Source organism: Scyliorhinus torazame, chromosome 11 (assembly GCF_047496885.1).
Source record: "Scyliorhinus torazame isolate Kashiwa2021f chromosome 11, sScyTor2.1, whole genome shotgun sequence".
NCBI classification, from domain to species: domain Eukaryota; kingdom Metazoa; phylum Chordata; class Chondrichthyes; order Carcharhiniformes; family Scyliorhinidae; genus Scyliorhinus; species Scyliorhinus torazame.
The window spans coordinates 130,061,531-130,086,081 of NC_092717.1; the positions used below are offsets into that span (position 1 = coordinate 130,061,531).

General features: G+C 44.7%; 2 protein-coding genes across 6 annotated transcripts in view; one reads left to right on the forward strand and one right to left on the reverse strand.

The window, feature by feature from the left end:
* Nucleotides 1–922: 922 nt before the first annotated feature.
* mrpl15 (mitochondrial ribosomal protein L15) lies at nt 923–13,537 on the reverse strand. Its single transcript, XM_072467763.1, has 5 exons — nt 13,265–13,537; nt 9,896–10,053; nt 5,765–5,930; nt 2,340–2,463; nt 923–1,353 (listed from the first exon to the last, which is right to left on the reverse strand). The coding sequence occupies exons 1-5, from the start codon at nt 13,364–13,366 to the stop codon at nt 1,016–1,018; spliced, it is 888 nt and encodes a 295-aa protein (XP_072323864.1). The 5' UTR covers nt 13,367–13,537; the 3' UTR covers nt 923–1,015.
* A 99-nt stretch (nt 13,538–13,636) lies between these two features.
* Nucleotides 13,637–24,551, forward strand: part of LOC140385525 (acyl-protein thioesterase 1-like) — a 96,593-nt gene continuing 85,678 nt past the window's right edge. Inside the window, exon 1 of one of the 5 annotated variants that reach the window (XM_072467758.1) lies at nt 13,637–13,942. In XM_072467758.1, coding sequence (XP_072323859.1) covers nt 13,637–13,942 — 306 coding nt within the window. Of the gene's footprint in view, nt 14,053–24,551 lie in introns of all 5 variants that reach the window. The other 4 variants (XM_072467760.1, XM_072467762.1, XM_072467761.1 and 1 more) reach the window with 4 other exon arrangements.

Below are 24,551 nucleotides of genomic sequence, written 5' to 3' on the forward strand. Positions count from 1 at the left end.
CAGTGGTGCAGCTGGCTGGGGGGGGGGGGGGGGGGTTTCTGCCGGGGGGTGGGCTGTTGGATCAGGGTGGACGGGCATGGAGCACCATTGCCACGGCCTGCAAGGCAGATATGCAGCTGCACACCCCGCTGTCTGCCCACTGTGAACTTAGGGCCACAGGAATATGGATGTCCACTTCTGGCCCCAGGCAACCCATCAGCAGGATGGGCACACTCCAGTGCCATTCTGTTGGCTGAGAGGAGTGTGTGTGGGGAGTGTAATGTTCTTTTGCGGCTGCAGCTTTTCAGCCTCATGTGTGTCAATCACGGGCCAGGTGAATCCTGCACTGTTTTTCATTGGAATCCACTTTGCTACCCCCTCCACGGTCGCTGAATTGATCCTGGCGCGGCATCAGTTTTGCTGTCGTGGAAGTCCACGAATCCTGCCCCGGCGTCAAGACTTTGTTCCTACAGAGAACCCACCGAAGAAGAAATTGAATACGAGTAAAGAAATGTCTGAACCTTACAGGCAAACTGAGAGAAATACAAAGAGAAAACAAGCAACAGAAAAAAAGGAGAATGAAATAGAGACAACAGTGAGAAAAATATCAGAGCCATAATGGGGAGTGCAAGAAAGAACAAAAGGCAAACAAAGATAGAAAGCAACAGAAAGAATGGAAGAGTTGAAAAAAATAAACAGATTACAGTGATCAAAAGTTAATTCTGCTTTGTTTTCCTTCAGAAGCATCAGCCTAGGAAATCAAGTTTAGTAAACAATATATTGTACATTAAATGGTGTAACACCTTTTGTTCTAAACAGTATACTTTCCAACTTACCATGAGCAACACCACCAAATACTGTCCGCTAACTTTCAGTGTGTAACACCAAGAACTATTTATCAAAGTCACAGAAAAATTGGACTCGGAAATAAATAACTCAGAAGTAGAAAACAAATAGTTTTTTAATACATAATTCAATTTATACAGGCAAGTAATCAACAATGATATTTCTAGTTACAACTAAATCATTATCAGTTTCAAGAGCTATAGTAACTACACAACTCTTCATCAGTTGGTTTTAAGATTTTCTTTTCAGACAGGTTCACTATCCAACCAGGAGCAAGGCCAAAGAAGATTTGTCGAGGATCCTTACGCATTCTTAACATGCAATACACCTCATCTTTGGTAATGTCGGGTAGAATGTAGCCATATTTCCTGGCAAGTCCCATCCGTGCTCCTTGAATTTTTGCTGGGTCTGCTAAATAACCACGATTTTGAGCATCTGTATAATAAGGAACTAGTTCTTCTGGTGGAAGCATGCGCTTTGGGATAGGTTGTCCTCTTAGAAAAAAAGGCACCGGTTTACACAAAATATCTGTTTGAATGTAGAAACATTGCTAAATGATTAACCATGCTGATGTAATAAGATTGTTAAAATTATTCTACACTGGTTTGTTGCATACTACTTCATATATTTAAATCCACGTTAAGTTTATTGATCAAGTCCATTAATGCCTGAATAATTCACACATGTTACAACCCTTTCATTCTATGTGAGGGCTAACTAGCATTTTCTGTTCACCGGGAATGACAAAAACTACTGTCGCGCACTTACTTGTTTTGTTTATCACTCAAGTCAATTTAATGACAATTGGTGAACAGTTTTGTGCTGTAGACCTATACCCACTATGAACAGGATTGCAGCTGGCCGTAATCTTACACAGGACACTTGCACAATATTAGACTTTTGCTAATTATTTATGCTGGCTGTATTCAGGGTAACCTAAGTTTGCACAGGGAACCTCAAACAAGCATTAGGCAATGTTTACCTACGCAAGAAATCTAATAATTGTTCTAAGCATGCTTCCGGGCTACATTTTGGAGGCTTAAACATGTGTGTATATCCTGAAAATTAAACACAGAATCATAAAATTTATAGTGCAGGAGGCCATTCGGCCCATCGAGTCTGCACCGGCCTTAGAAAGAGCACCCCACTCAAGCCCACCTCCACCCTATCCCCGTAATCCCACCCAACCTTATATGGGCACTAAGGGCAATTTAGCATGGCCAATCCACCTAACGTGCACATCTTTGGACTGTGGGAGGAAAGTGGATGCAGACTTGGGGAGAACATGCAGACTCTGCACAGTGACCCAAGCAGGGACCCTGGAGCTGTGAAGCAACAGTTCTAACCACTGTGCTGCCGTGGCACATGAAGTTAGCAAATTATTAGTCTACAGAATCACCATAAAAAAGGTAATGAGGATTTAATTTTGGATAGTTCTCAAGGGACTCAATAAAAGGTACTGCCTTGTTTTAAACAAATCTATGCACAAATAATTAGAACAGAACTGTGCTTACCCAGAGTCCGTGGATCATAGAATCCAGTCGTTATAATTCCACCATTCCTTTCAATCGCAGCTATAGCAAGCTCTGATGCCAACTGAACTTCAATGTTTACTTTTGCTGCAAAGCTGTCAGCACCCTAAAAAAATGAAGCGAGAACTGTAGTGGATTGCAGTAACCTTACAAATTTTTATTAATGCAATTAATTATTAGCTCATATCTGTGGTTATATTTAACAGTAATCTATATGAAAATGAATGCTAACTGGTGTGGGTGACCACGAAGGACATGTGGATCATTAACAGATCTCTCTGTAGGCTTCTTTGAATATGAATTCTCCCTATTAAGTGGGCAGGAGCTCGCTTCCCCAATGGGGAATGAGCAGCGGGAACTTAAAACCCGCTGCTTCAACCCAGGCCATCATTCTGTAGGTCCCCAGGCTAGGATTCATGTGCTGTAAGCCGCAGCAGCTTTTTGTTGCTTTAATAAAAGGGTATGTTGCTGGAATACTTACCTTGGTGAGGTTATTACACTAACAAATGCCTTTGTAGATAGATGCACATGATTTCTCAGTTTATAATGTCCTTGATAAAGTATAAGAACTGCCTAACAGGATTTTCTACACATTCACAAACTGTGTGCTTTTGCTTCCATCTAATGGCAGCAAGAAAAACAACCGCTTAAATTAACTGCAAATGGTTTGCTTTGTATCAGTTTGTTCATTGGATTAGGTACACAAGTTACTTGGGGTAAAGCAACAAAGAAGGTGATAAAGAAGTCAGCAGATTTTTAAAAATCTAAAAAGAGAATTGCAGGAACTGCTACTACAATGTTCACTTTGAATACATAACCCATCTCTGCCAGAAAAACAATCCATCTGCTGCTGAAACTCTCATCCATATTTTTGTCATCTGCAGACAAAATTGTTTTAATGTTCTCCTGGAGAGCTTCCCATCTTCCACTCTCACTAAACTTACAGATCATCTAAAGCTCTGTTGCCCCTATCCTATCTGGTACCAAGTCCCACTCACTTATCATTCTTGTTCTTCCTGATATGTATCAAGGGCAGCACGGTAGCACAATTGCTTCACAGCTCCACTGTCACTGTCTGTGTGGAGTCTGCACATCCTCCCCGTGTGTGCATGGGTTTCCTCCGGGTGCTCCGGTTTCCTCCCACAGCCCAAAGATGTGCAGGTTAGGTGGATTGGCCATGATAAATGGCCCTTAGTGTCCAGAATTCCCCCTAGTGTTGGGTGGGGTTGCTGGGTTGTGGGGATTGGGTGGAGGTGTTGACCTTGGGTGGGGTGCTCTTTCCAAGAGCTGGTGCAGACTCGATGGGCCGGGTGGCCTCCTTCTGCACCGTAAATTCTATGTATTAACTCTTGGTCCCCCAACAGTTCAAATTTAAAATATTATATTAATATTCATGTATCACACCTCCATATATTCACCAAAACCTCCCCCAGCATACAACCCCAGAACTCTCCATTCCTCTGGTGCATCCCATTCTCCTTTTGCCCACCATTGGTGCCCTTGCCTTCAGCCATTTTGGTCCAATGTTCTGAAATTTCATCTCTAAACTCTCCACCTTCCTCATCTCTCAATCCAGCTCTTTGACCAAGCTCTTGGTACACCAATATCCTTTTGGCTCAGTGTCCATTTTGGCTGATTACATCTCAGAGAAATGTTCCATGGTACTTCAAAGTTAGTAAATGTTAGTTGCTGATGTAACTTTTAAGTCATGAGCAAGGAAGTAAAAAACAAGAAGAAAAGGTTCAGTTGACTGATTCCTGGAATGAAGGGCTTATCTTATGAGAAAAGGTTGGGCCTGTATCCAGTGGAGTTTAGGAGAACAGGAGGTGATCGTAGAATCATAGAATTTACAGTGCAGAAAGAGGTAATTTGGCCCATCAAGTCTGCACTGGCCCTTGGAAAGATCCCCAAGCCCTCGCCTCCACCCTATCCCCTTAACCCAGTAACCCCATCTAATCATTTTGGACACTGAGGGCAATTTACCATGGCCAATCCACCCAACCTGCACATCTTTGGACTGTGGGAGGAAACCGGAGCACCCGGAGGAAACCCACGCAGACACGGGGAGAACGTGCAGACGCCGCACAGACAGTGACTCAGCAGGGAATCAAACCTGGGACACTGGAGCTGGGAAGCAATTGTGCTGACCAGTCTGCTACCGTGCTGCCCTAATCTTATTGAAACATGTAAGATCTGGAGGGGACTTGACTGGGTGGGATGCTGAAAGGGTGTTTTCCCTTGTGAGACAGACTAGAACCAGGGGACTCAGTTAAAAATCAGGTGTCTTTCATTTAAGACAGATAGGAGCAAAAATTATTTTCTTTCAGAGTCGTTAAAAGTGCAGAATTCACTCCCCCACAGAGCAGTGGAGACAGGGTCATTGAATATTTTTAAGGTTGAGTTAGATAGATTCTGAAGTTTGCTACACCTTTGTTGCAATCTTTTCCAACTACAGTTTGGTATCTAAGATTTTCTCTCTCTCTCTGTTCTGAAGAAGAGCCATATGGACTCGAAACGTTAACTCTGTTCTCTCTCCGTACAAATGCTGCCATACTTGCTGAGTGTATCTAGCATTCTGTTTGTTTCAGATACCAGCATCTGCAGTATTTTGCTTATTATTGATAGATTCTTGATTAACAAAGGAATCAAAGTGTATAGAAGGTAGAGTTGAAGCTACAATCAGATCAACCATTATCTTATTAAATGGCAGAGAAGGCTCAAAGGGCCAAATGGCCTACTCTTGCTCTTAATTCATATTTTTGTGTGTCAGTGAGGGAAGTGGGAGAGAAGAGAAAGGGACTGGGAGAGTAGAGTGGAAGTGCAAAGGTTAGCAGCACATGAAGGGAGAGAAGGGGAAGGAGGGGACAGTTAACAGGAGAAAAGTAGGAGAGGAGACAGAACAGGAGCAGAGGAAAGACGGGGTGAGGCTAGAAGAGAGATCAGGCACAAAAAATAACGGGGACAGAAAGTGAGAGAAGAGGAGGAAGAGTGGAGGACAAGGAGAAAGTGGAGAACTGGAACATTGGTCTCCTATTGCTGGGAAACAAGGAGCAGGGTTTGCACCTTCCAACTCAGGGGAGGGAATGCCGCTACTGAGCCAAAAGTTTACCACTAGTGGTTAATGACCTTGTTCATTATATAATATGGAGGAATTTGTAGCTATTTGTATTTGAGGCGGAATTTCTGGAACTCTTGAGACAATAATAGCTCAATGAAATTCTTCTGGATAGCTGTTATACTTTTGCCACTAAGAATTCAAAAACACAAGGCAGGTTTATTTCCCATTATCTGCACATAAAGATTTCCTGGAAATAACAACGAGAAGACTGGAAAATTGGTAACCCTACTTGATAAATAGAGCTGTGACTTTGCGCTATTAACACAGAATAATGCTCGGTTTGTATTACCTCCTCTACTAGCTGGATTCCATAGTCTCGTTTGAGTGGCTGGACTGTAACTCCTCTCGCATTCACTAATTGGGTCAGATCAACAGGTTGATTGGGATCCACTCTGCCCAGATCAATCAAATACTGAAGCCGGTTCAGACTTAGTGGTTGGTATTGCCGTCTATAACTGAGAGAAGAAATTTAAAAGAATATTTGTTTTTCTTAACCATAAGAATATCACATTTTTAAATTCCGGCGAAGAAATGACCATCCCTCCACAGACCATCTGTTCAGTTCAGTACTTATGTCGATACATAAAGTAAAATACATGGAAATTGCCATACACATAGATATAGAAAGACTTGCATTACTGTCAAGCAATTCATAATCTCAGAACATCAATAACTGCTTTGCAGCCAATTAAGTACTTCTGAAGGCAGACACTATTGTAATGCAGAAAATACGACAATTTGTACACAAGATCCAAAAACAGCAGCACAATAACGGCACTTGCGTTCATATTCACGTACACACACACACAATCATTCATGCATGTCTGCACACATACATGCAGGCATACGAATGCCTGCACACAGCCAGATATGCATTCTGATGAAAATAGGAAGGTATGTATACAGATGTCCATATATATGAGATACGTGTGCATGCAGGCTTGCATGCAGAATACCACTATACACCTAAGTATACATACATGCATGCATAAAGATACGAGCAACAATTGCGTGCATCCAGGCACCACACACATTCTTGCATATGCACACAACATATGGTCCACATGCACATGTGTGAATGTAAGGCATAGGAGCAGAAATCGAGTCTACTCCGTCATTTAATGAGATCATGGCTGATCTGATATGATAATCCTTATGTATTCCTAAATGCTCTATTATATTCTTTATAATGGACTCGAATATTTTCCCAATGACAGATGTTAATCTAACTGGTCTATAGTTACCCAATTTTTGTCTCCCTCCATTTTTGAATAATGGTGTTACTTGCCAGTTTTCCAATCCAGAATTTAAAGATTTTTGGAAGATTGCGTCCAGTGCATCCACTATCTCTGTAGCTCCTTACTTTAATATCCTGGGATATAACCCATCAGGCCCAGGGGACTTATCGGCCTTTAGCCCCCTCAGTTTCCCTAAAACTTTTTCTCTAGTGATGGTTATTGTAATTATTTCTCCCCCATTTGCCCCAGGATTATTCTGTATTTTTGGAATGTTATCGCTGTCTTCTACCATGAAGACTAATGCAAAGTATTTATTTAACTTCTCTGCCATTTCCTGCTTTCCCATTATTATTTCCCCAGTCTCATTCTGTAAGTGGCCTATATTCACTTTGGCCTCTCTCTTCCTTTTTATATATTTAAAGAAGCTCTTCCTGACCATTTTTATATTACTTTCTAGTTTATCCTCAGTTTCTCTTCTTCCTCATTATTTTTTTGATAATCTTTTGTTGGTTCTTAAAACTTTCCCAATCCTGTTTCTTACCATTAATCTTTGCCATATAGTATGTTTTTTTCTTTCAGTCTAATACGATCCTTAACTTCCTTGGTTAACCATGGTTTATTTATCTCTTTCCTAGAATCAGTCTTCCTCACTGGGATATATCTTTGTTGTGAGTCACAAACTATTTTCATAAACATCTGCCATTGCTGATCAACCGTCTTTTCTGCTAAACACCTTTCCCAATCCACTCCAGCCAACTCTGCCCCCATTCCTTTGTAATTACCTTTATTTAAGTTTAGCACAGTTGTTTCTGACTCAAGTTGCTCACTCTCAAACTGAATGCTAATTCTATCATGTTATGGTTACTTTTTCCAAGGGAACCTTTTATCTGAGATTGTTCACTTAACCTTCTGCATTACACATTACTGGATCCTGATTGGGTCCACAACATATTGTTGTAGGAAATTGTCCCGAATACACGCCGATTGATTTTTCCTCATGGCTACCTCTGCCAATTTGATTTTCCCAATCCACATGAAGATTAAAGTCACCCATGATTCATGTATTACCTTTTTTACATGTCCTTATTATCTCCTGATTTATTCTCCTTCCTACAGTGTAGCTACTGCTGGGGGGGGGGGGGGGGGGGGGGCCTATAGACTACTCCCGCGTGTCTTATTCTCCTTGTTACTTCTTGCCTCCATCCAGATGGATTCTACCATCTTCCGATCCAAGATCATTTCTTGCTATCGTACTTATTCCATCACGTAATAACAAAGCTGCTCCACCACCCTTTCCTTCATAGAATCATAGAATTTACAGTGCAGAAGGAGGCTATTCGGCCCATCGAGTCTGCACCGGCTCTTGGAAAGAGCACCCTACCCAAAGTCAACACCTCCACCCAACACTGAAAGGGCAATTTTGGACACGAAGGGCAATTTATCATGGCCAATCCACCTAACCTGCACATCTTTGGACTGTGGGAAGAAACCGGAGCACCCGGAGGAAACACACGCACACGCGGGGAGGATGTGCAGACTCCGCACAGACATTGACCCAAGCCGGAATCGAACCTGGGACCCTGGAGCTGTGAAGCAATTGTGCTATCCACAATGCTACCATGCTGCCCACATCCTGAATATCCTTACGAAAAGTCAAATACCCCATAATATTTTGTTCCCAGCTTTGAACCCTTTGTAATCACATCTCTCTAATGGCCATTAATTCATTTATCTTGTGCCGAATACTACATGCATTTAAGTAAAAAGAGCCATTAATTTAGCCTCGTTACCTTTTCTCCCCCTCTGACCCTATTAGCTGCTTTTAAAAAGAAGTTTGCACACGCTATCCCATTCTGTCACACTCTAGGTATCATAACCTAAATAGCTGTCTTGCGATGCTGCCATGTCCTTTTACAGCCCCCTGCCCTATGTAATTTAAATATGAACACACACACACATATATAGATGTTGTAAGTGACCTTCCTGTTGATTCCCCTATTTCCCATTTCTTTAATTTTATTGTTATCATTTTGACCATGGATGTTAATGGACATGTATCTTTAAGTTGAGCTGGGGAAGTGAGGAATCCAAAAGTTACAAAAGAAAATACTGTGCTAGCTTTGAACAGCAGAACTCAGACTTTTCAGCATCCAAGAGATTGGCAGGACTCAGTTTGATTGGTGGCCAATGAATTGGCCAATCGGCCATTTTCTGCCCGGTAACAGGCAGTGATTGGATCCTGCCTGATGGGATGATTTTCAGAGAGCCTGGGAAAGCACAGTTGGAGTCTTGACGTTCAGGAGAAAGAAACTACTCTTTCTCGCCCTTGTGTTTTCTCCAGAAAAGCAGTATAGCTGTACACAGAATCTGCAGTGAAAACATTGAACTGAAAGCCTAGATTGAAGGAAGGTGTGCTACAAATCAACCATCTGAAACAAAGAGTTTTATCCATTTTACTTATTATTTTACACCCCCTCTTCTCCCCTATATTTGTCTGTCTTGTGTGTGTGTATACATCTCGGGTGGGCCGAGTTTTAGTGGGGTTTAGGAATTGTATTTGCTGCATATTTAATTATTGTTATTAATAAACTTAATTGTATGTATATTTACAAACCTAATGACTGCAGTTATTGGGCAGCCAAGGACCAAAGACTTTTTCTAAGAATTCTGAATTAATTTCAATTGTGTTGTGATTCCGGGCAAGTGGGGTTAGAATTGACCATGCACCAGCCCAGGGGTCATGACAATGTGTAAAACAAAGAAATATAGAAATAGGAGTAGGTCATTTGATCCCTTGAGCCTGCACCCCCAGTCAATAAGATCATGCTGGATCTTGTGGCCAGAACTCCATTTTCCAGCCTTTTCCTCATTACCTTGTCAATGAAAAATCTGTCTAAGCTTGGAATATAACAAATGACCTAGCCTCCACTGTTCACCGGGGGGGGTGGGGGTATTCCAAACACTAACAACCTTCTAAGGAAACAAATTCTTCTTCATCTCCGTCTTAAATGGGAGACCCCTTATTTTTAAACTGTACCGCTTAATTCTAGATTTCAAGAAGGGAAACATGCCCTCAGCATCTACCCTGTCAAGCCCTCCCTCATTTTTCCATGAAAGGCTAGGTATGCAGTTTATAAAGTGGCTGACTATTACATAGTCAATGGAGTCATTCATTCACCAACCTGTGCCCCTCATTGTATCCATATTTTGGAATAACAATATAAAATGGAGTCTGTCCACCTTCGAATCCTAATCGTGGCCGGTTTCCACGTTGCGTCTGACCTTTGTGACCTCTACCACTTTTTTTCCCTCCATGGATGCCCCTGCCACGTCTTTTTTCCTAGAAATTAAGCATTATTTATTAGTTAACTGTCTACAACAGATTTGTCTTCATCGTTGTGCCAGTTGAACCCAAAACAGAATGACAAAGATGTTTGTTGTGAAACATTAGTCTTTATACATTCTTACTGAAAAAATCTAAACAGAATAATAACCATTTCAGAAGTCACAAAAATGCTATATTTTGGGCTTGCTCACATATGAAAATATGGCTGAGAAATACTCCTAATTTGGCCAAGGCATTCTTGATAGGACCTTGAGTAACATTTTAAAACTATTTGTAAAAGACTCAGTCTCAGCAATAGTTTGAGTTAACCACCTTAAGCATGACAGAATTATTTCCCTCCCACATCAAAGCTTCCAGACCCCATCCTTTGCCCCTTCATTGGTAGCTACATTTTCAGCTGCCTAGGCCCCAAGCTCTGGAAATCCTTTATAGACTTTGGTTCACACACACCCTTTCCCTTAAAACTTAACTCTTGAACCAAGCCTGTAATCACTTCCCTCAATATTTCCCCCTTTGACTGAGCATCTTTCTCCCTTCCTGTCTCTGAAACGTTGTGGAATGTTTCGCTATGTGACAGCAGCATTATAACTGTAGGTTGTTGCCTTCGAGAGTGGTGAAACTTAATGGGCGACAATAAGCAAATTAAGACTATAAGATGTAGGAGCAGAACAAAGAACAAAGAAAAGTACAGCACAGGAACAGGCCCTTTGGCCCCCCAAGCCCGTGCCGACCATGCTGCCCGTTGAAACTAAAATCTTCTACACTTCCTGGGTCCGTATCCCTCTATTCCCAACCGATTCATGTATTTGTCAAGGTGCCCCTTAAATGTCACTATCGTCCCTGCTTCCAACACCTCCTCCGGCAGCGAGTTCCAGACACCCATTACCCTCGGTGTAAAAAAACTTGCCTCGTACATCTCCTCTAAACCTTGCCCGCTCGCACCTTAAACCTATGCCCCCTAGTAATTGATCCCTCTACCCTGGGAAAAAGCCTGACTATCCACTCTGTCTATGCCCCTCATAATTTTGTACACCTCTATCAGGTCGCCCCTCCGTCGTTCCAGTGAGAACAAACCGAGTTTATTCAACCGCTCCTCATATCTAATGCCCTCCATACCAGGCAACATCCTTGTAAATCTCTTCTGCACCCTCTCTAAAGCCTTCACATCCTTCTAGGAGTGTGGCGACCAGAATTGAACACTATACTCCAAGTGTGGCCTAACTAAGGTTCTATACAGCTGCAACATGACTAGCCAATTCTTATACTCAATGCCCCGGCCAATGAAGGCAAGCCTTCTTGACTACCTTCTTCACCTGTGTTGCCCCTTTCACACCTAGATCTCTCTGACTGTCAATACTCTTGAGGGTTCTACTATTCACTGTATATTCCCTACCTGCATTAGACCTTCCAAAATGCATTACCTCATATTTGTCGGATTAAACTCCACCTGCCATCTCTCCGCCCAAGTCTCCAAACGATGTAAATCCTACTGTATCCTCTGACAGTCCTCATCGCTATCCACAATTCCATCAACCTTTGTGTCGTCTGCAAACTTACTCATCAGACCAGTTACATTTTCCTCCAAATCATTTATATATACTAGGAACAGCAAAGGTCCCAGCACTGATCCCTGCTGAACATCATTAGTCACAGCCCTCCAATCAGAAAAGCACCCTTCTCTTGCTACTCTCTGCCTTCTATGACCTAGCCAGTTCTGTATCCATCTTGCCAGCTCATCCCTGATCCCATGTGACTTCACCTTTTGTACCAGTCTGTCATGAGGGACCTTGTCAAAGGCCTTACTGAAGTCCATACAGACAACATCCACTGTCCTACCTGCATCAATCATCGTTGTGACCTCTTAGAAAAACTCTATCAAGTTAGTGAGGCACGACCTCCCCTTCACAAAACCGTGCTGCCTCTCGCTAATACGTTCATTTGCTTCCAAATAGGAGTAGATCCTGTCTCAAAGAATTCTCTCCAGTAATTTCCCTACCACTAACGTAAGGCTCAATGGCCTATAGTTCCCTGGTTATCCTTGGTACCCCTCTTAAACAAAGGAACAACATTGGCTATTCGCCAGTCCTCTGGGACATCACCTGAAAACAGTGAGGATCCAAAAATGTCTGTCAAGGCCTCAGCAATTTCCTCTCTAGCCTCCTTCAGTATTCTGGGGTAGATCCCATCAGGCCCTGGGGACTTATCTTCCTTAATATTTTTCAAGACACCCAACACCTCGTCTTTTGGGATCTCAATGTGACCCGAGGCTATCTACACACCCATCTCCAGACTCAACATCCACCAATTCCTTCTCTTTGATGAATACTGATGCAAAGTATTTATTTAGTACCTCGCCCATTTCCTCTCTCTCCACACATGGATTCCCTTGCCTATCCTTCAGTGGGCCAACCTTTTCCCTGGCTACCGAAGTGGCCTTGCAGTCCACCGAGTCTGCTCCGCCATTCAATGAGATTATCTGATCTGCTAATTCTCAACTCCACTTTCCAATTTATCCTCCTAACCTGATTCTCTTACTTCTGTCCATCTCAGCCTCAAACACTTAACGACCCAGACTACAGCCCACTGCAGAAAGAATTCCACCGATTCACTGCCCGTAGGTTCTGAGAATTGTGTAATTGCGTGAACAAAAAGCATTCACAGGGCTACTGGGAGTTTAGGACAAGATGAGAGCCAGCACCCACAGGACGGCCGAATAGCTGCCTTTGTGTGTCCATATTCATTCTGCGAAAGCCCCCATCGCCAGGCTGACCTCTAATACTGAGGAAGTACCACACAGACATCAGTCTCTGATTGAGGTTTCAGAGCGCCTCCATTGGGGGGGGGGGGGGGGGGGGGAGTTGCCAGTCACCCTCTGCTTCAACTGACATTCAAGCCCCCTCAAAGAAACAAGTGCTCTATAGAACAAAGAACAAAACAGCACAGGAACAGGCCTGTACCGGTCATGATACTAACCTTGGCCAAAACCCCCAGCACATCCTTGTGCGGTATCCCTCTATACCCATCCTCTCTATGTATTTGTCAGTATGCCTTTTGAACGCCGTTAATGGGTCTGGGATCTTACCATCGAGTGACAAGTGTATTGGTCCTCAAGCTACCAGGCCCCTCTTGTCACTCAGGAACACAATGCACGGATGGCCATGACTGGCCCCGGCTTTCGTTGTAAGTGCGGAACCGGTGAACTGACCTTAGTCTTGGCGCCGGGGTTCGGCCTCAGGTTGGCGAGTGAGACCCGCGGCAGCCGCCGCAGCAGCTCGATTCCAGCCGAGCCACCCCCGCGCGCCGCCATCTTCCCCAACCGCCAGCAGCCACAACTTACGGCTGACGTAAAGGCCAGACCTACGCTGCTTTACGACAGGCGCGGGGAACGGTGAATCCCATCCGGGGAGTGACCGGTTTGTCCTCTCACAGTCACCGATTTGATTTTTTATGCGTATGATTCTCAGCCTCCTTTTCAGGGGCCTTTCATAGCTTCGAAATACAAAGTGTGCGAGTGGCAGCTCACTGAAGTTTGACCAACAAAGACAGTTCCGTGTTACACTAATATTTATTCACATTCATGACAAAGTGGATTAGAAAAGGAGCTGAATTATCAACTGACAATGACGCGCGTGATACCAACGACAAAGCGCTCTGGAGATGCGCCTGCGCAGTCCGCCACCAATTGTTTCCTCTGATTGACATCCCGCAGAGCCAATCACGCCGCCCGGTTTGGGCCTCTGATTGTGGAGGCGTCAAATTCGGGCGAGGAGGGGGGCGGAATATCCGGTGGCGCGTTGTGCGGCTGCGCGGAGAGGGTGGATGTAACGGCCCAGGAGCGGGTAGGAGGAGCGCGGAGAGTGGTGGCGGGTCGTGTATTGTGGAGGTGACTCGGGGGTTAGCTGGACATTTTCCTTTTTGTTGTGTATGTGCGGTAACAACATGTCAGCGCCGGTTCCTGTCATTATCCCTGCTGCAAAGAAAGCCACGGCCGCGGTGAGTCTCACCTGGAAGGCGATGGGCAAAGGGCGGGTGCAGCTTCCAGTGTCTCCAACCAGGGTCATGCACTGGACCCACTGAAAAAACGTGTCCCCAGTGGGTGGGAGGGAGCGATACGGACGTGTCTCGGTAGTTGCTATCTAAATTATCTACTGAAGCGAATTTCTAATCTGCAATTGGCGCAAAAATAACATGCATCATATTCCATTGGAGGAAACAAAAAGCTATCGGCGAAGTTTAAAAGGTCACTGGAGAGCAGGATGTTAGATAATTGGGATAGGAATGTAAGAGCGTTCTTTAGCTATGTCAAAGGATCATTAAAGAAATTGAAAGGCTTCCAGGGACAGGTTAAAATGGGCCCTTGGGATGGTAAAACATTAAATGAACACTTCACATTGGTCATCAAATTTGAAAGCTATGTTCAGCTACCAACAGGAAGCTGCACTGTTTTGCAGGAAAAACATTGCCCCTTTGTAATCCTGCTCCCATCTGCGCAATTTACTGTGCCTGCTAATGTATTATGTACAACTTAAATAGAGAGCTTTGCTCAACCTTCATCCAAGAAATTGATATATATCCTGAAAAGCAGAGCGCCTAGTTTTGCTGGGAAACATGATTTGTCACATCCTTCCATTCATTCACTTTGTCTCCAATTTTCGGTTCTTGCTTTTAGTTTTGTTATGAAGTTGATACCGGACCTTATTAAATCCCTTCTCTAAGTCCATGTAGATAATATGTAGATGCATTCCTTATCCACCCAGAGAATCATAGAATAGCTAAAGCACAAAAGGAGGCTATTTGGCCCATCATTTTTGTACTGACTCCAAAGGAGCAATTCACCCAGTGCCACTCTTTTTTATTTGTTGCCTTGTGTATTCTTCCTTTTCAGATCTGTGTTAGTGACTTCCTCCGAATCAGAAGTTTGATTTGTCACAAATCTTTGCTCATTCGCTCAAACTTGTTCCAAGTGCACATGCCTTACCCATAATGACAGATTGCAGTAACGTTCCCATAATAGGTATTGGATTGATACGTCTGTCATTACCATACCTTGTTTGTGTCTCTTCCCCAATCTCAAATAATGGAATGTTTTGCATTTTCCAGTCCTGTGACAATATTCCTGAAGAGTGACTACATCTGCAATTTCCTCGGCTCTTTCATTTTCCACTAATAATTTATTCTTGATCTCTTAGGCACAAAATGCTAATTTAAAGTTTGCCAATGCCTCCTTTTTGTCTAGTCTTTTTGGTGATCTCATCCCGTTTACCACTTTTCCCTTACTATTCTTACTTGGCTTTGATATTACATGAATTTTTTTTTGCCTTCAGATTAATTTTTGGCTCGTCTTGTTTGAATCCCTTTGTTGCTGTTTACAGCTCTCCGAGTCTGCTGATTTTCACTTCTTTTTATGTAAGCCTTTTCTTCTACCTTGAACTTAAAACTTGGCTTGTGACTTACTGTCTTCCATCAAATTCAATCCTATTATGTTCCCAGACAGGTGTTGCCTATCATAGTTTACGACACAAGATAATATCTGTGAAATTAATAGGAAATGTTACCATGGGCAAAGCATTGGCTGCATGTCCTTTAGCAGAGATGTTCACTCCCCCAAGTCCTGTCTCCAACTGTTTTGGCTTCGGGTTAAAACTAAGACAAATGAAAGCCCTTCCCTCTGGAAAGTGACCTCTTGCTAAGTAATGTCTATTTAGTCTTCATGCCATAAACTCTCTCTAAGCACCATAGAATCACAGTGGGAATTGAAACCAACCCCCCACACATACAGATACCTTTGTCCCGCATTCTTTTTTTTAAGAGTACCCAGTAATTTTTTTTTTCCAATTAAGGGGCAAATAGACCTACCCTGCACATCTTTGGGTTGTGAGGGTGAAACCCATGCAGACAGGTGGAGAATGTGAAAACTCCACATGGACAGTGAGCCAAGCCTAGGATTGAACCCGGGTCCTCAGCACCGCGAGGCAGCAATGCTAACCATTACACCACAGTGCCGCCCTGTCCAGCATGAATCTAGCTATAGGTTTTTTTACCCTTCCAGGCACAGAAACATTAACTTAAATCCACTTAAAGCTAAATCCCTTAAAACTACCCTTACTTTCCTCAGTGGTGAAAGAAAAGGATCATGATTCATAAATCTCTAGAAATGCATGAACTATAAGCAAAAGAAAATAATGAAAGACTTGCCTTTTTATAGCTTTTTCATGACCATCTAATATCTCACAGCATGTTGCAGTCAATGAAGCACTTTGAAGTATAGGCGCAGATGTAATGTAGGAAATGTAACAACCAATTTGAACACTGCAAACCCCTACCAACAGCAATGACCAAATGATCTATTCTTGTGATACTGATGAAAGGATAAATATTGGCCAAGGCACCAAGCAACTCTCCTCTTCAAAATAATGCCCAAGGGTCTTTTGCATCCAGAAGGACAGGCAGAAGGCATCTCAGTTTAATGCCACATCTGAAAGGTGACGCCTCCAACAGTGGCACTCCTGAAGTCCTGCACTGGAGTGTTAGCCTTAATTCCAGACTGTTTTCATAGGGCCATCCATTCAGAAAGCTTTTGATAAAGTCCAACATAAGTGTTTAGTGTACAAAATAAAAAAACATGAGATTAGGGGTATTATATTGGCATGAATTGAGAATTGGTTAGCAGACAGAAAACAATAGGTATAAATGGATCATTTTTGAAATGGCAGGTGCTAACTAGTGGGATCCCACAGGGTTCAGTGCTTGGGCCCCAGCTGTTCACAAAATAGATCAATGATTTGGATAAGTGAATCAAATGTAATATTTCCAGAATTGCTGACGACACAAAACTTGGTGGGAATGTGAGTGGAGAGGAGGATGTTCAGGAGTGATTTAGACAGGTTGAGTGAGTGGACAAATACATGGCATTGCAAAATAACGTTGATAAATGTGATGTTATCCACTTCAGAATGGCAGAATATTTTTAAATGGCGAATAGATTGGAAAATGTTGACGTACAAAGGGATCTGGATGTTCTTGTGCACCAGTCATTTAAAGCAAGCATGCAGCAGGTACAGCAAGCAGCTAAGAGGACAAATGGTATATTGTCCTTTGTTGTACAGAAATAAGGATGTCATACTGCAGCTGTACAGGACCTCGGTGACACCACATATGAAGTATTGTGTGCAATTTTGGTCTCCTTATCTAAGAAAGGATATACTTGCCATAGAGGGAGTACTTGCAAAGGTTCAACAGACTGTTACCTGGGTTGGTCGGATTGTCGTATGAGGAGAGATTGGGTGGACTAGGTCTGTATTCACAGGAGTTCAGAAGAAATGAGAGAGGATCTCATTGAAACGCATAAAATTCTGACAGGGCAGACAAATTGGAAGCAGGGATGTTTTTTCCTCCGGCTCCAAGGCCTAGAGAAAGGGATCGCAGTCTCAGGATATCAGGTAGGTCATTTAGGACTGAGATGAGGATAAACTTCTTCACTCAGACGATGATGGACCTGTGGACTTCTCTATAACACAGAAGGCTGTGGAGGCCAACCAACTGAATATATTTAAGAAGGAAATAGATTTATCATAAAAGGTGTCAAGAGGTATGGGGAGAGCACTGGAGTATGGTGTTCAGATATGGGATCAACCATGATCGTATTGAATGGGGGTACAGGCTCAAAAGGGCTGAATACCATCTCCTGATTACTGTGTTTCTACAAAATGAAACATCATTTTGTCCTTGTGCTTTCCTTTGACCTATAGTTGGGCCTCATTTAGAATATAGTGTTTAGATCTGCTGCATTCAAATGATGAGTGATAGTGAGACTATGGAAATGGTTTAGGAGAGGGCCATAAGAATGATTTGTAATTTAAAATACTTCACTTATCCAGAGAGGCTTAAACTACTGGTCTATACACTTTAGAAAGGTACAGATCAGGCAATTTGATTGAAGCCAATAACACAATGATAACAAACACTGACAAATTGTTTCAACTATTAAGACATGGGGTTATTATTTATGCAAGGGAAAAAACAGGTTCAATGTTAAAACAGGTTCCTTTATAGAATCGTAGGTCAATGAGACAAGTTGCTGGTTTGTCTATAATGGGTATATCTTTGAGAGCAGGTCTGTGTTGTCCTGGCTGGGGAAAGATCTCATTATAAAGGTAGGGATTAATTAATATCAATGATATTCAGTATAGTCTCTAGGAGCAGTTTTGTTGCCCAGGAGGTTCTAAGAAGAATTTTCTACATGCATTTTCCCCTAATTGGCTGTGGATTTTTGATCTGTTTTTCATCTCTCCCAGGAGACTGACACCTAGGCGGTAAGGAGTCCCTTGACATGATTGTTCCTATTTGTTTTTATGTGATGCACTTCTTCCAACTCCTCAAAAAATAAACATCACTTGAAAATGCCAGTAATCTGCAGACACATTGTGGCTTCTTCTTAGCACTCTGTCCTGAGTTTTATTTGCTTTTTATGTATCTTTACTTTTCAAATATTTATATATTTTCAGTTGTTCACTTGTTTCTCACTGAGCTTCTGTTTAATTGTTTATCTTTTCTCTTAGTTTGGAAAATGTTGGTTAATTATAGTTTTTAACTTTCGCTAATGTTAGTTAATAGTTCAGTGTTGCTTAACCACTTATGTCATTGGTGCAGGGCATCAATTGGACTGAAAACATTGACGATAAGATGTGGCATTTGAATGGTTAGGTGCAGCATTTTGATTGATTTTAGCTGATGTACTTATTCCAAACAGCTCTAAAAAAGCCTTTCTGCTGGCTATTTCAGGGCAAAAGTTGATTCACTCTTGAGTAAACATCCCATTCAGTAACTACAAGGATATCAATTTATTTCCTCCAATCCATAAAACAATATTGGCAAGCAACCTCAGCATCAGTAAAATTCTGCATGGGTGGCAATCCAAAATTCTCTTCTGGATTCACCTACTCTCTTACCTCCATTTGCACGTATCCTAGTCTTTTAGAATATATGTCTGGATAAATTCATAATTTCCCTCCTTGGGAAAGCAATCCGGGTGTGCACTTACAGTGAGGTGGTCTGTGATCTTAATGTTCATCTGCTTCCTTTTTTCTTCCATTGAAGCATGCTATAACATGCCAATTTTTCATGCTTCTCTTTCCACTTCGCTTGGTCTCTTGGTTTCCCATTTCTTTGCTTTATCTCATTTTGATTCCATCACCTTCCTTCACCTCCTGTTAATAGTATTGTGCCGTTTAATTACCTACTGTTCTCTACCAAAGTGCTTAACAGACCGTTCTATTTATTTTCCTGTGAGTCGTTTTGTTCTTCCCTGTCTCGTTGCCCCGTGTTCGTGTATGTGTGGAACCGTCCCTGCTCACCGTTGACACATATAGTCCACCCCCCTCCTAATATTCAATGCCATCCAATCCCCGAAAGAGTACCGTGAATGACACCCATGAATTATAGACACCCCCACCCCCTCCCAGACTCCTCCCCTCCACTTCCTCTTGTAAGCTCCTCCCCCCAACCTCTGTTCCTTCCCCCCCCCCCCCCCCCCCCCCCCCCACCCCACTTTTCACCCCGGCTAGCCTCATCGAAACCTGTTCTACCAGGCTCCGATGGCCGCAGCCCCTCCCCCCACCTCACTCCTGTTCACTGGCCAGCTTAAACCGGCCAGTGTGGAGGCCCCCGCCTGGGTCTCCTTGCCCGGTCCCTGGAAAACCAAGAAATCCCCTTTAGCACACAACCCCAGCATACACACCCAAGCCCCAAAGAACCATCATTGCAAATGAAAATCCCAACTCTTCCCTTGTCCAAATATACAGCGTCAGCTCATTTAGTACATACACCAACACGCACTGAAAAAATAAAGTTACATGAGGCTACATCGGTACACGACCTGCTCTCAGACCCATTTCTCAATTCTGCCACAGTCCTTCTGCCTTTGCAAACTCCTCAACTGCTTCCGCCGTCCCAAAATAAAAGTCCTTGTATTTATTTGTAGGTCACCCTCAACTTAGCTGGATATACTATGCCGCACTGCTGATGTACAGAGCCTTCTTCACCCGGCTGAAGGCAGCCCGCCTCCTCGCCAGCTCCACCGTAAAGTCCTGGGATATGCGTATACCAGCTCCAGCCCACTGCACCACCCGCTTCTGCTTTGACCTTCTCCTTCACGCTGTACCTACGGAAACACACAGTTACTACTCTTGGCGGCACACTCGCCTTTGTTATAGGCCTCCACGACCGATGAGCCCGATCCAGTTCGTATGGAGAGGGATCGCCCCCCCTCCTCCAATAGCTCTGCCAACATCATGGCAAAATACCCCATCGGCCTCGGGCCTTCCACCCCTTCGGGCAGATCCTCAGATTCTGCCGCCTGGATCCGTTTTCCAGGTCGTCCATTTTGACTCGCAGACACTTGTTGGCCTCTGTCACCTTCCGCAACTCCTTCCCCATCGAGGTGAGTTGATCACTGTGCTGCGATAATACCTCTTCCACTTCCTTCAGTGTCTCACCTTGCTCCCGCACCTCCGCCGCTGCGCTTGATAACCACCGCCCTCACCGGGGCAATCGCATCCTCCACCAGCACTTTCAATACTGCCTCCATCTCCTGCTTCATCTTTGTGAAGTGTTTTTCAAGTTCCACAACCATCACTTTGGTCATTTCTTCTGCTGTGAGTGATGCGGCCACCCCTGGTGCTCCAGCCACCGCTTTCCTTACAGTTCCTGCACTGACATTTCCACTCACCGGCGGACTTTCATTAACCCCCTTTTTCACGGCCGTTTTTTTCCCAAGCTTGGACATTTCTCCTACCTGTGCCTTCTTACAGCTTTTCCAGCCTCCGTTGCCCCTGGGACCGGGCGTTAAAACCCCAAAATTTCTATTCCCGAGCGGGAGCCCTCCAGTGTGCGGCTGCCTCCCGTCCGCCTTCACCGGAAGTCACCTCTCAATCGCAAGAGAGGAAAACGTACTTGATCTCCTCACCAATCTGGCTGTCACGGATGAATCTGTCCATGACGTGTCATTAGTAGTGACCACCGCACAGCCCTTGTGGAGACCCTCCATCATGAGTGACACTATGATGGTGCTACATGGGATAGAGTTTGAACAGATCTAGCAACTCGATTGGGCAGCAGCAGAATTGTGCGCCAACCGCAATCTGCAACCTCATGGCCCGGCACACACACATTACCATCAAACCAATGGATCAACCCTGGTTCAATGAAGAGTGCAAGAGGGCATGCCAGGAGCAGCACTTGGCATACTCTAAAATGAGGTATCAACCTGGTGACGCTACATCAGGGTTATTTTCTTGCCGTGCAGCATGAGCAGCTTTATATTTTATTTAAAACAACAATTGTTCCTTATAAACAAAATTCAGCCTGATCCTTGCTGTTCTTAAGACAACCAAAATGCATTATATATCTATTTCGCTGAACCTCTCCATTCATATTTAATCTTTTCCAAACTGAGGAAATCGTATTGGTCTCCCAGCCAGGCTGCCACCACCTGAGGCGTTGCCAAACGCCATTCCAATAAGATCTTTCGCCGGGCAACCAGACAGGCAAAGGCCATGACATCGGCCTTCCTCCCCTCCATCAGCTCTGGCTTCTCCAATATGAATATCGCCACCATCGGATGAGGCCAGACCTCTTTCTCCCCCCCCTCAACAATCTTTGTTAATGTCACGAACACTCCTGCACAATATCTCCAAGTTTTTTATTTTAAGCGCATTTTATTCAAACCTGTATCCAAGTAGTTACAACAGTTTGTACAGATTCTCTCCCCCCCCCCCCCCCCCTGCACGACGAGCAGCTCCTCAAACACGGTCACAAACATCCCCCACCTTTTCTCAAACTCTCCTCCTGAGCCCCTTAACTCATACTTTATCTTCTCTAACCGCTGGAAGTCGTACAGGTCACCCAACCATGCTGCTACCCCTGGTGGCAATGCTGACCGCCACTACAGCAAAATTCGGCGCCGTGCAATCAGAGAGGCGAAGGCCAAGACATCGACCATCCTCTTCTCCGTGAGCTCCGGCTTCTCTGAAACCCCAAATATCGCCACCAAAGGGTCCGGGTCCGCCACCTCCTCTACTATTCTGGCTAAGACCGTGAACACTCCCGCCCAGAATCTTCCCAATTTTTCACAACCCCAAAACATGTGCGCATGATTCGCTGGCCCCCGCCCATCCCTCTCACACTCATCTGCTACCTCCTGAAAAAAACGACTCATTCTCGCCCAAGTCGTATGCACCACCTTAAACTGTATCAGGCTCATCCTTGCACAAGAGGAGGTCCCGTTTATCCTTCGCAGTGCCTCACTCCATACTCCCCAATTGATCTCCATTCCCAACTCCGCTTCCCATTTCTCCTTGATCTTCACCACCCGCTCCGCATCCCTGCTCCCCCAGCCACTTACATATATCCCCAATTCTTCCTTCCCCTTCCACATCCGGAAGCAGCAGTCGCTCCAGCAGGGTGTATCCCAGCAATCTAGGGAACCCCTTCCAGACCTTTCGTGCAAAGTCCCTAACCTGAGCTCACTACCCCTTGGCAGCTCTACCCTCCCCCTTAGCTCCTCCAGACTGGCGAACCCTTCCTCCAAATACAAATCCCTCACCTTGACCAGCCCAGCACCGACATCCCTTCCACCCTAAAATGCCTCCTCAGCTGATTCCATATCTTCACCATGGACTGTACCACTGGGCTCCCTGAATACCTACTCGGAGCCATTGGCAATGCTGCCGTCACCATAGCCCTCAAACTAGACCCCTCACAAGATTCCTCCTCCATCCTAACCCACTCTACCCCTTCTTCCCACCACTGCCGCACCTTGTCCACATTCGCTGCCCAATAATAATGAAGCAGGTTTGGCAACGCCAACCTCCCCTGCTGCCTCTGTAGCAGGGTCCTCCCCACCCTCTGCACCTTCCCCGCCCATACAAAGTCAGAGATGATTGTGTCCACTTGCAGAAAAAAGGCCTTTGGTATAAAGATCGGGAGAGCCTGAAAGATAAACAAGAACCTCGGCAGAATATTCATTTTCACCACTTCGACCCTCCCCGCCAGCGTTAAGTGCAGTGTATCCCACCTCCTAATATCCTCCCTGGCCTCCTCCACCAGCTTTGTTAAGTTCCACTTATGGAGCCCCGTCCATTCCCTCGCTACCTGAATCCCCAGGTACCTAAACCTATCACTCGCTACCGTAAATGGCATCCCCCCTAAATTAGGCCGCTGTGCCAGCTCATTCACCGGGAGTACCTCACTTTTCCCTACATTCAGCTTGTATCCCGAGAACCCTCCAAACCTCCCCAACAGGCCCATAATCCTTCCCATACACTCCAATGGATCCGAAACATACAGCAAGAGGTCATCGGCATAGAGCGACACCCGATGCTGCATCTGTCCCCTCATTATCCCCTCCCACTCTGCCGACCCCCTAAGAGCCATCGCCAATGGTGCTATGGCCAGCGCAAACAGCAGCGGCGACAGCGGGCACCCCTGCCTCATACCCCTGTGTAAGTCAAAGCTTCATGAGCTCATATCATTCGTCCTCACCCTCGTTCTTGGCGCCACATACAGCAACCGCACCCATGCCACAAATCTCGGCCCAAACCCAAAACTTCGAACAAGTACCGCCACTCCACCCAGTCAAATGCTTTCTCAGCGTCCATGGACACCACCACCACCTCCGGTACCAGAGCTCTCGAAGGATTCATCACCACATTCAACAGCCGTCTTATATTACCCGCGAGCTGCCTGCCCTTCTTGAAGCCTGTTTGATCTTCTGTAACCACCCCTGGGACACAATCCTCCATCCTCCCCGCCAACAACTTAGCCAATATTTTCACATCCATGTTCAATAGTGATATGGGTCTATACGACCCACATTCCACCGGATCCTTCCCTTTTTGGGGGATTAGTGTGATTACCGCCTGCTTCATCATCTTCGGCAACTCCCCCTTCTCTAGTGCTTCATTAAACGCCCCCAACAGATGTGGTGCCAAGTCTGCTGCAAATTCCTTATAAAATTCTGCCGGGTACCCATCTGTCCCAGGGGCCTTCCCCGGCTTCATACACCTGATACTATACAGCACCTCCCTCAGCCCCAGCGGCTCTTCCAATGCCTGCCTCTTTGCTTCCTCCACCTGGGGAAATTCCAGCTCGTCCAGAAACCGCCCCATGTCCCCCTCCTCTCCTGGGTCTGCCTCATAAAGTCCCTGGTAATACTCTCTAAATGCCTCATTTATTTTCCCTGGCTCTGACACCACATCAGTCCGGATCTTCAATATTTCCCTGGACGCAGCCTGCCTCTGCAGCTGGTGCGCCAGCATGCGGCTCGCCTTCTCCCCATACTCATATTGCACCCCTCTTGCCCTACGCAGTTGCCCTACTGCACTCCCCGTTATAAGACTATCAAATTGCCCCGGAAACATTTTCCTCCTCGCCAATCCCTCCACGGTGGGCACCTTCGAATATTCCCTGTCTACCTCCACTATCTCGCTCACTAG

What these genes read in the sequence shown, in the direction of transcription:
- mrpl15 (XM_072467763.1), bottom strand. Translation starts at nt 13,366, where the DNA reads ATGGCGGCGCGCGGGGGTGGCTCGGCTGGAATCGAGCTGCTGCGGCGG. An exon ending in ACCCCGGCGCCAAGACTAAG is followed by an intron (nt 10,054 to 13,264) that starts GTCAGTTCACCG and finishes CTTAATTTCTAG; the next exon opens with GAAAAAAGACGTGGCAGGGG. An exon ending in GGATACAATGAGGGGCACAG is followed by an intron (nt 5,931 to 9,895) that starts GTTGGTGAATGA and finishes TTCTTCTCTCAG; the next exon opens with TTATAGACGGCAATACCAAC.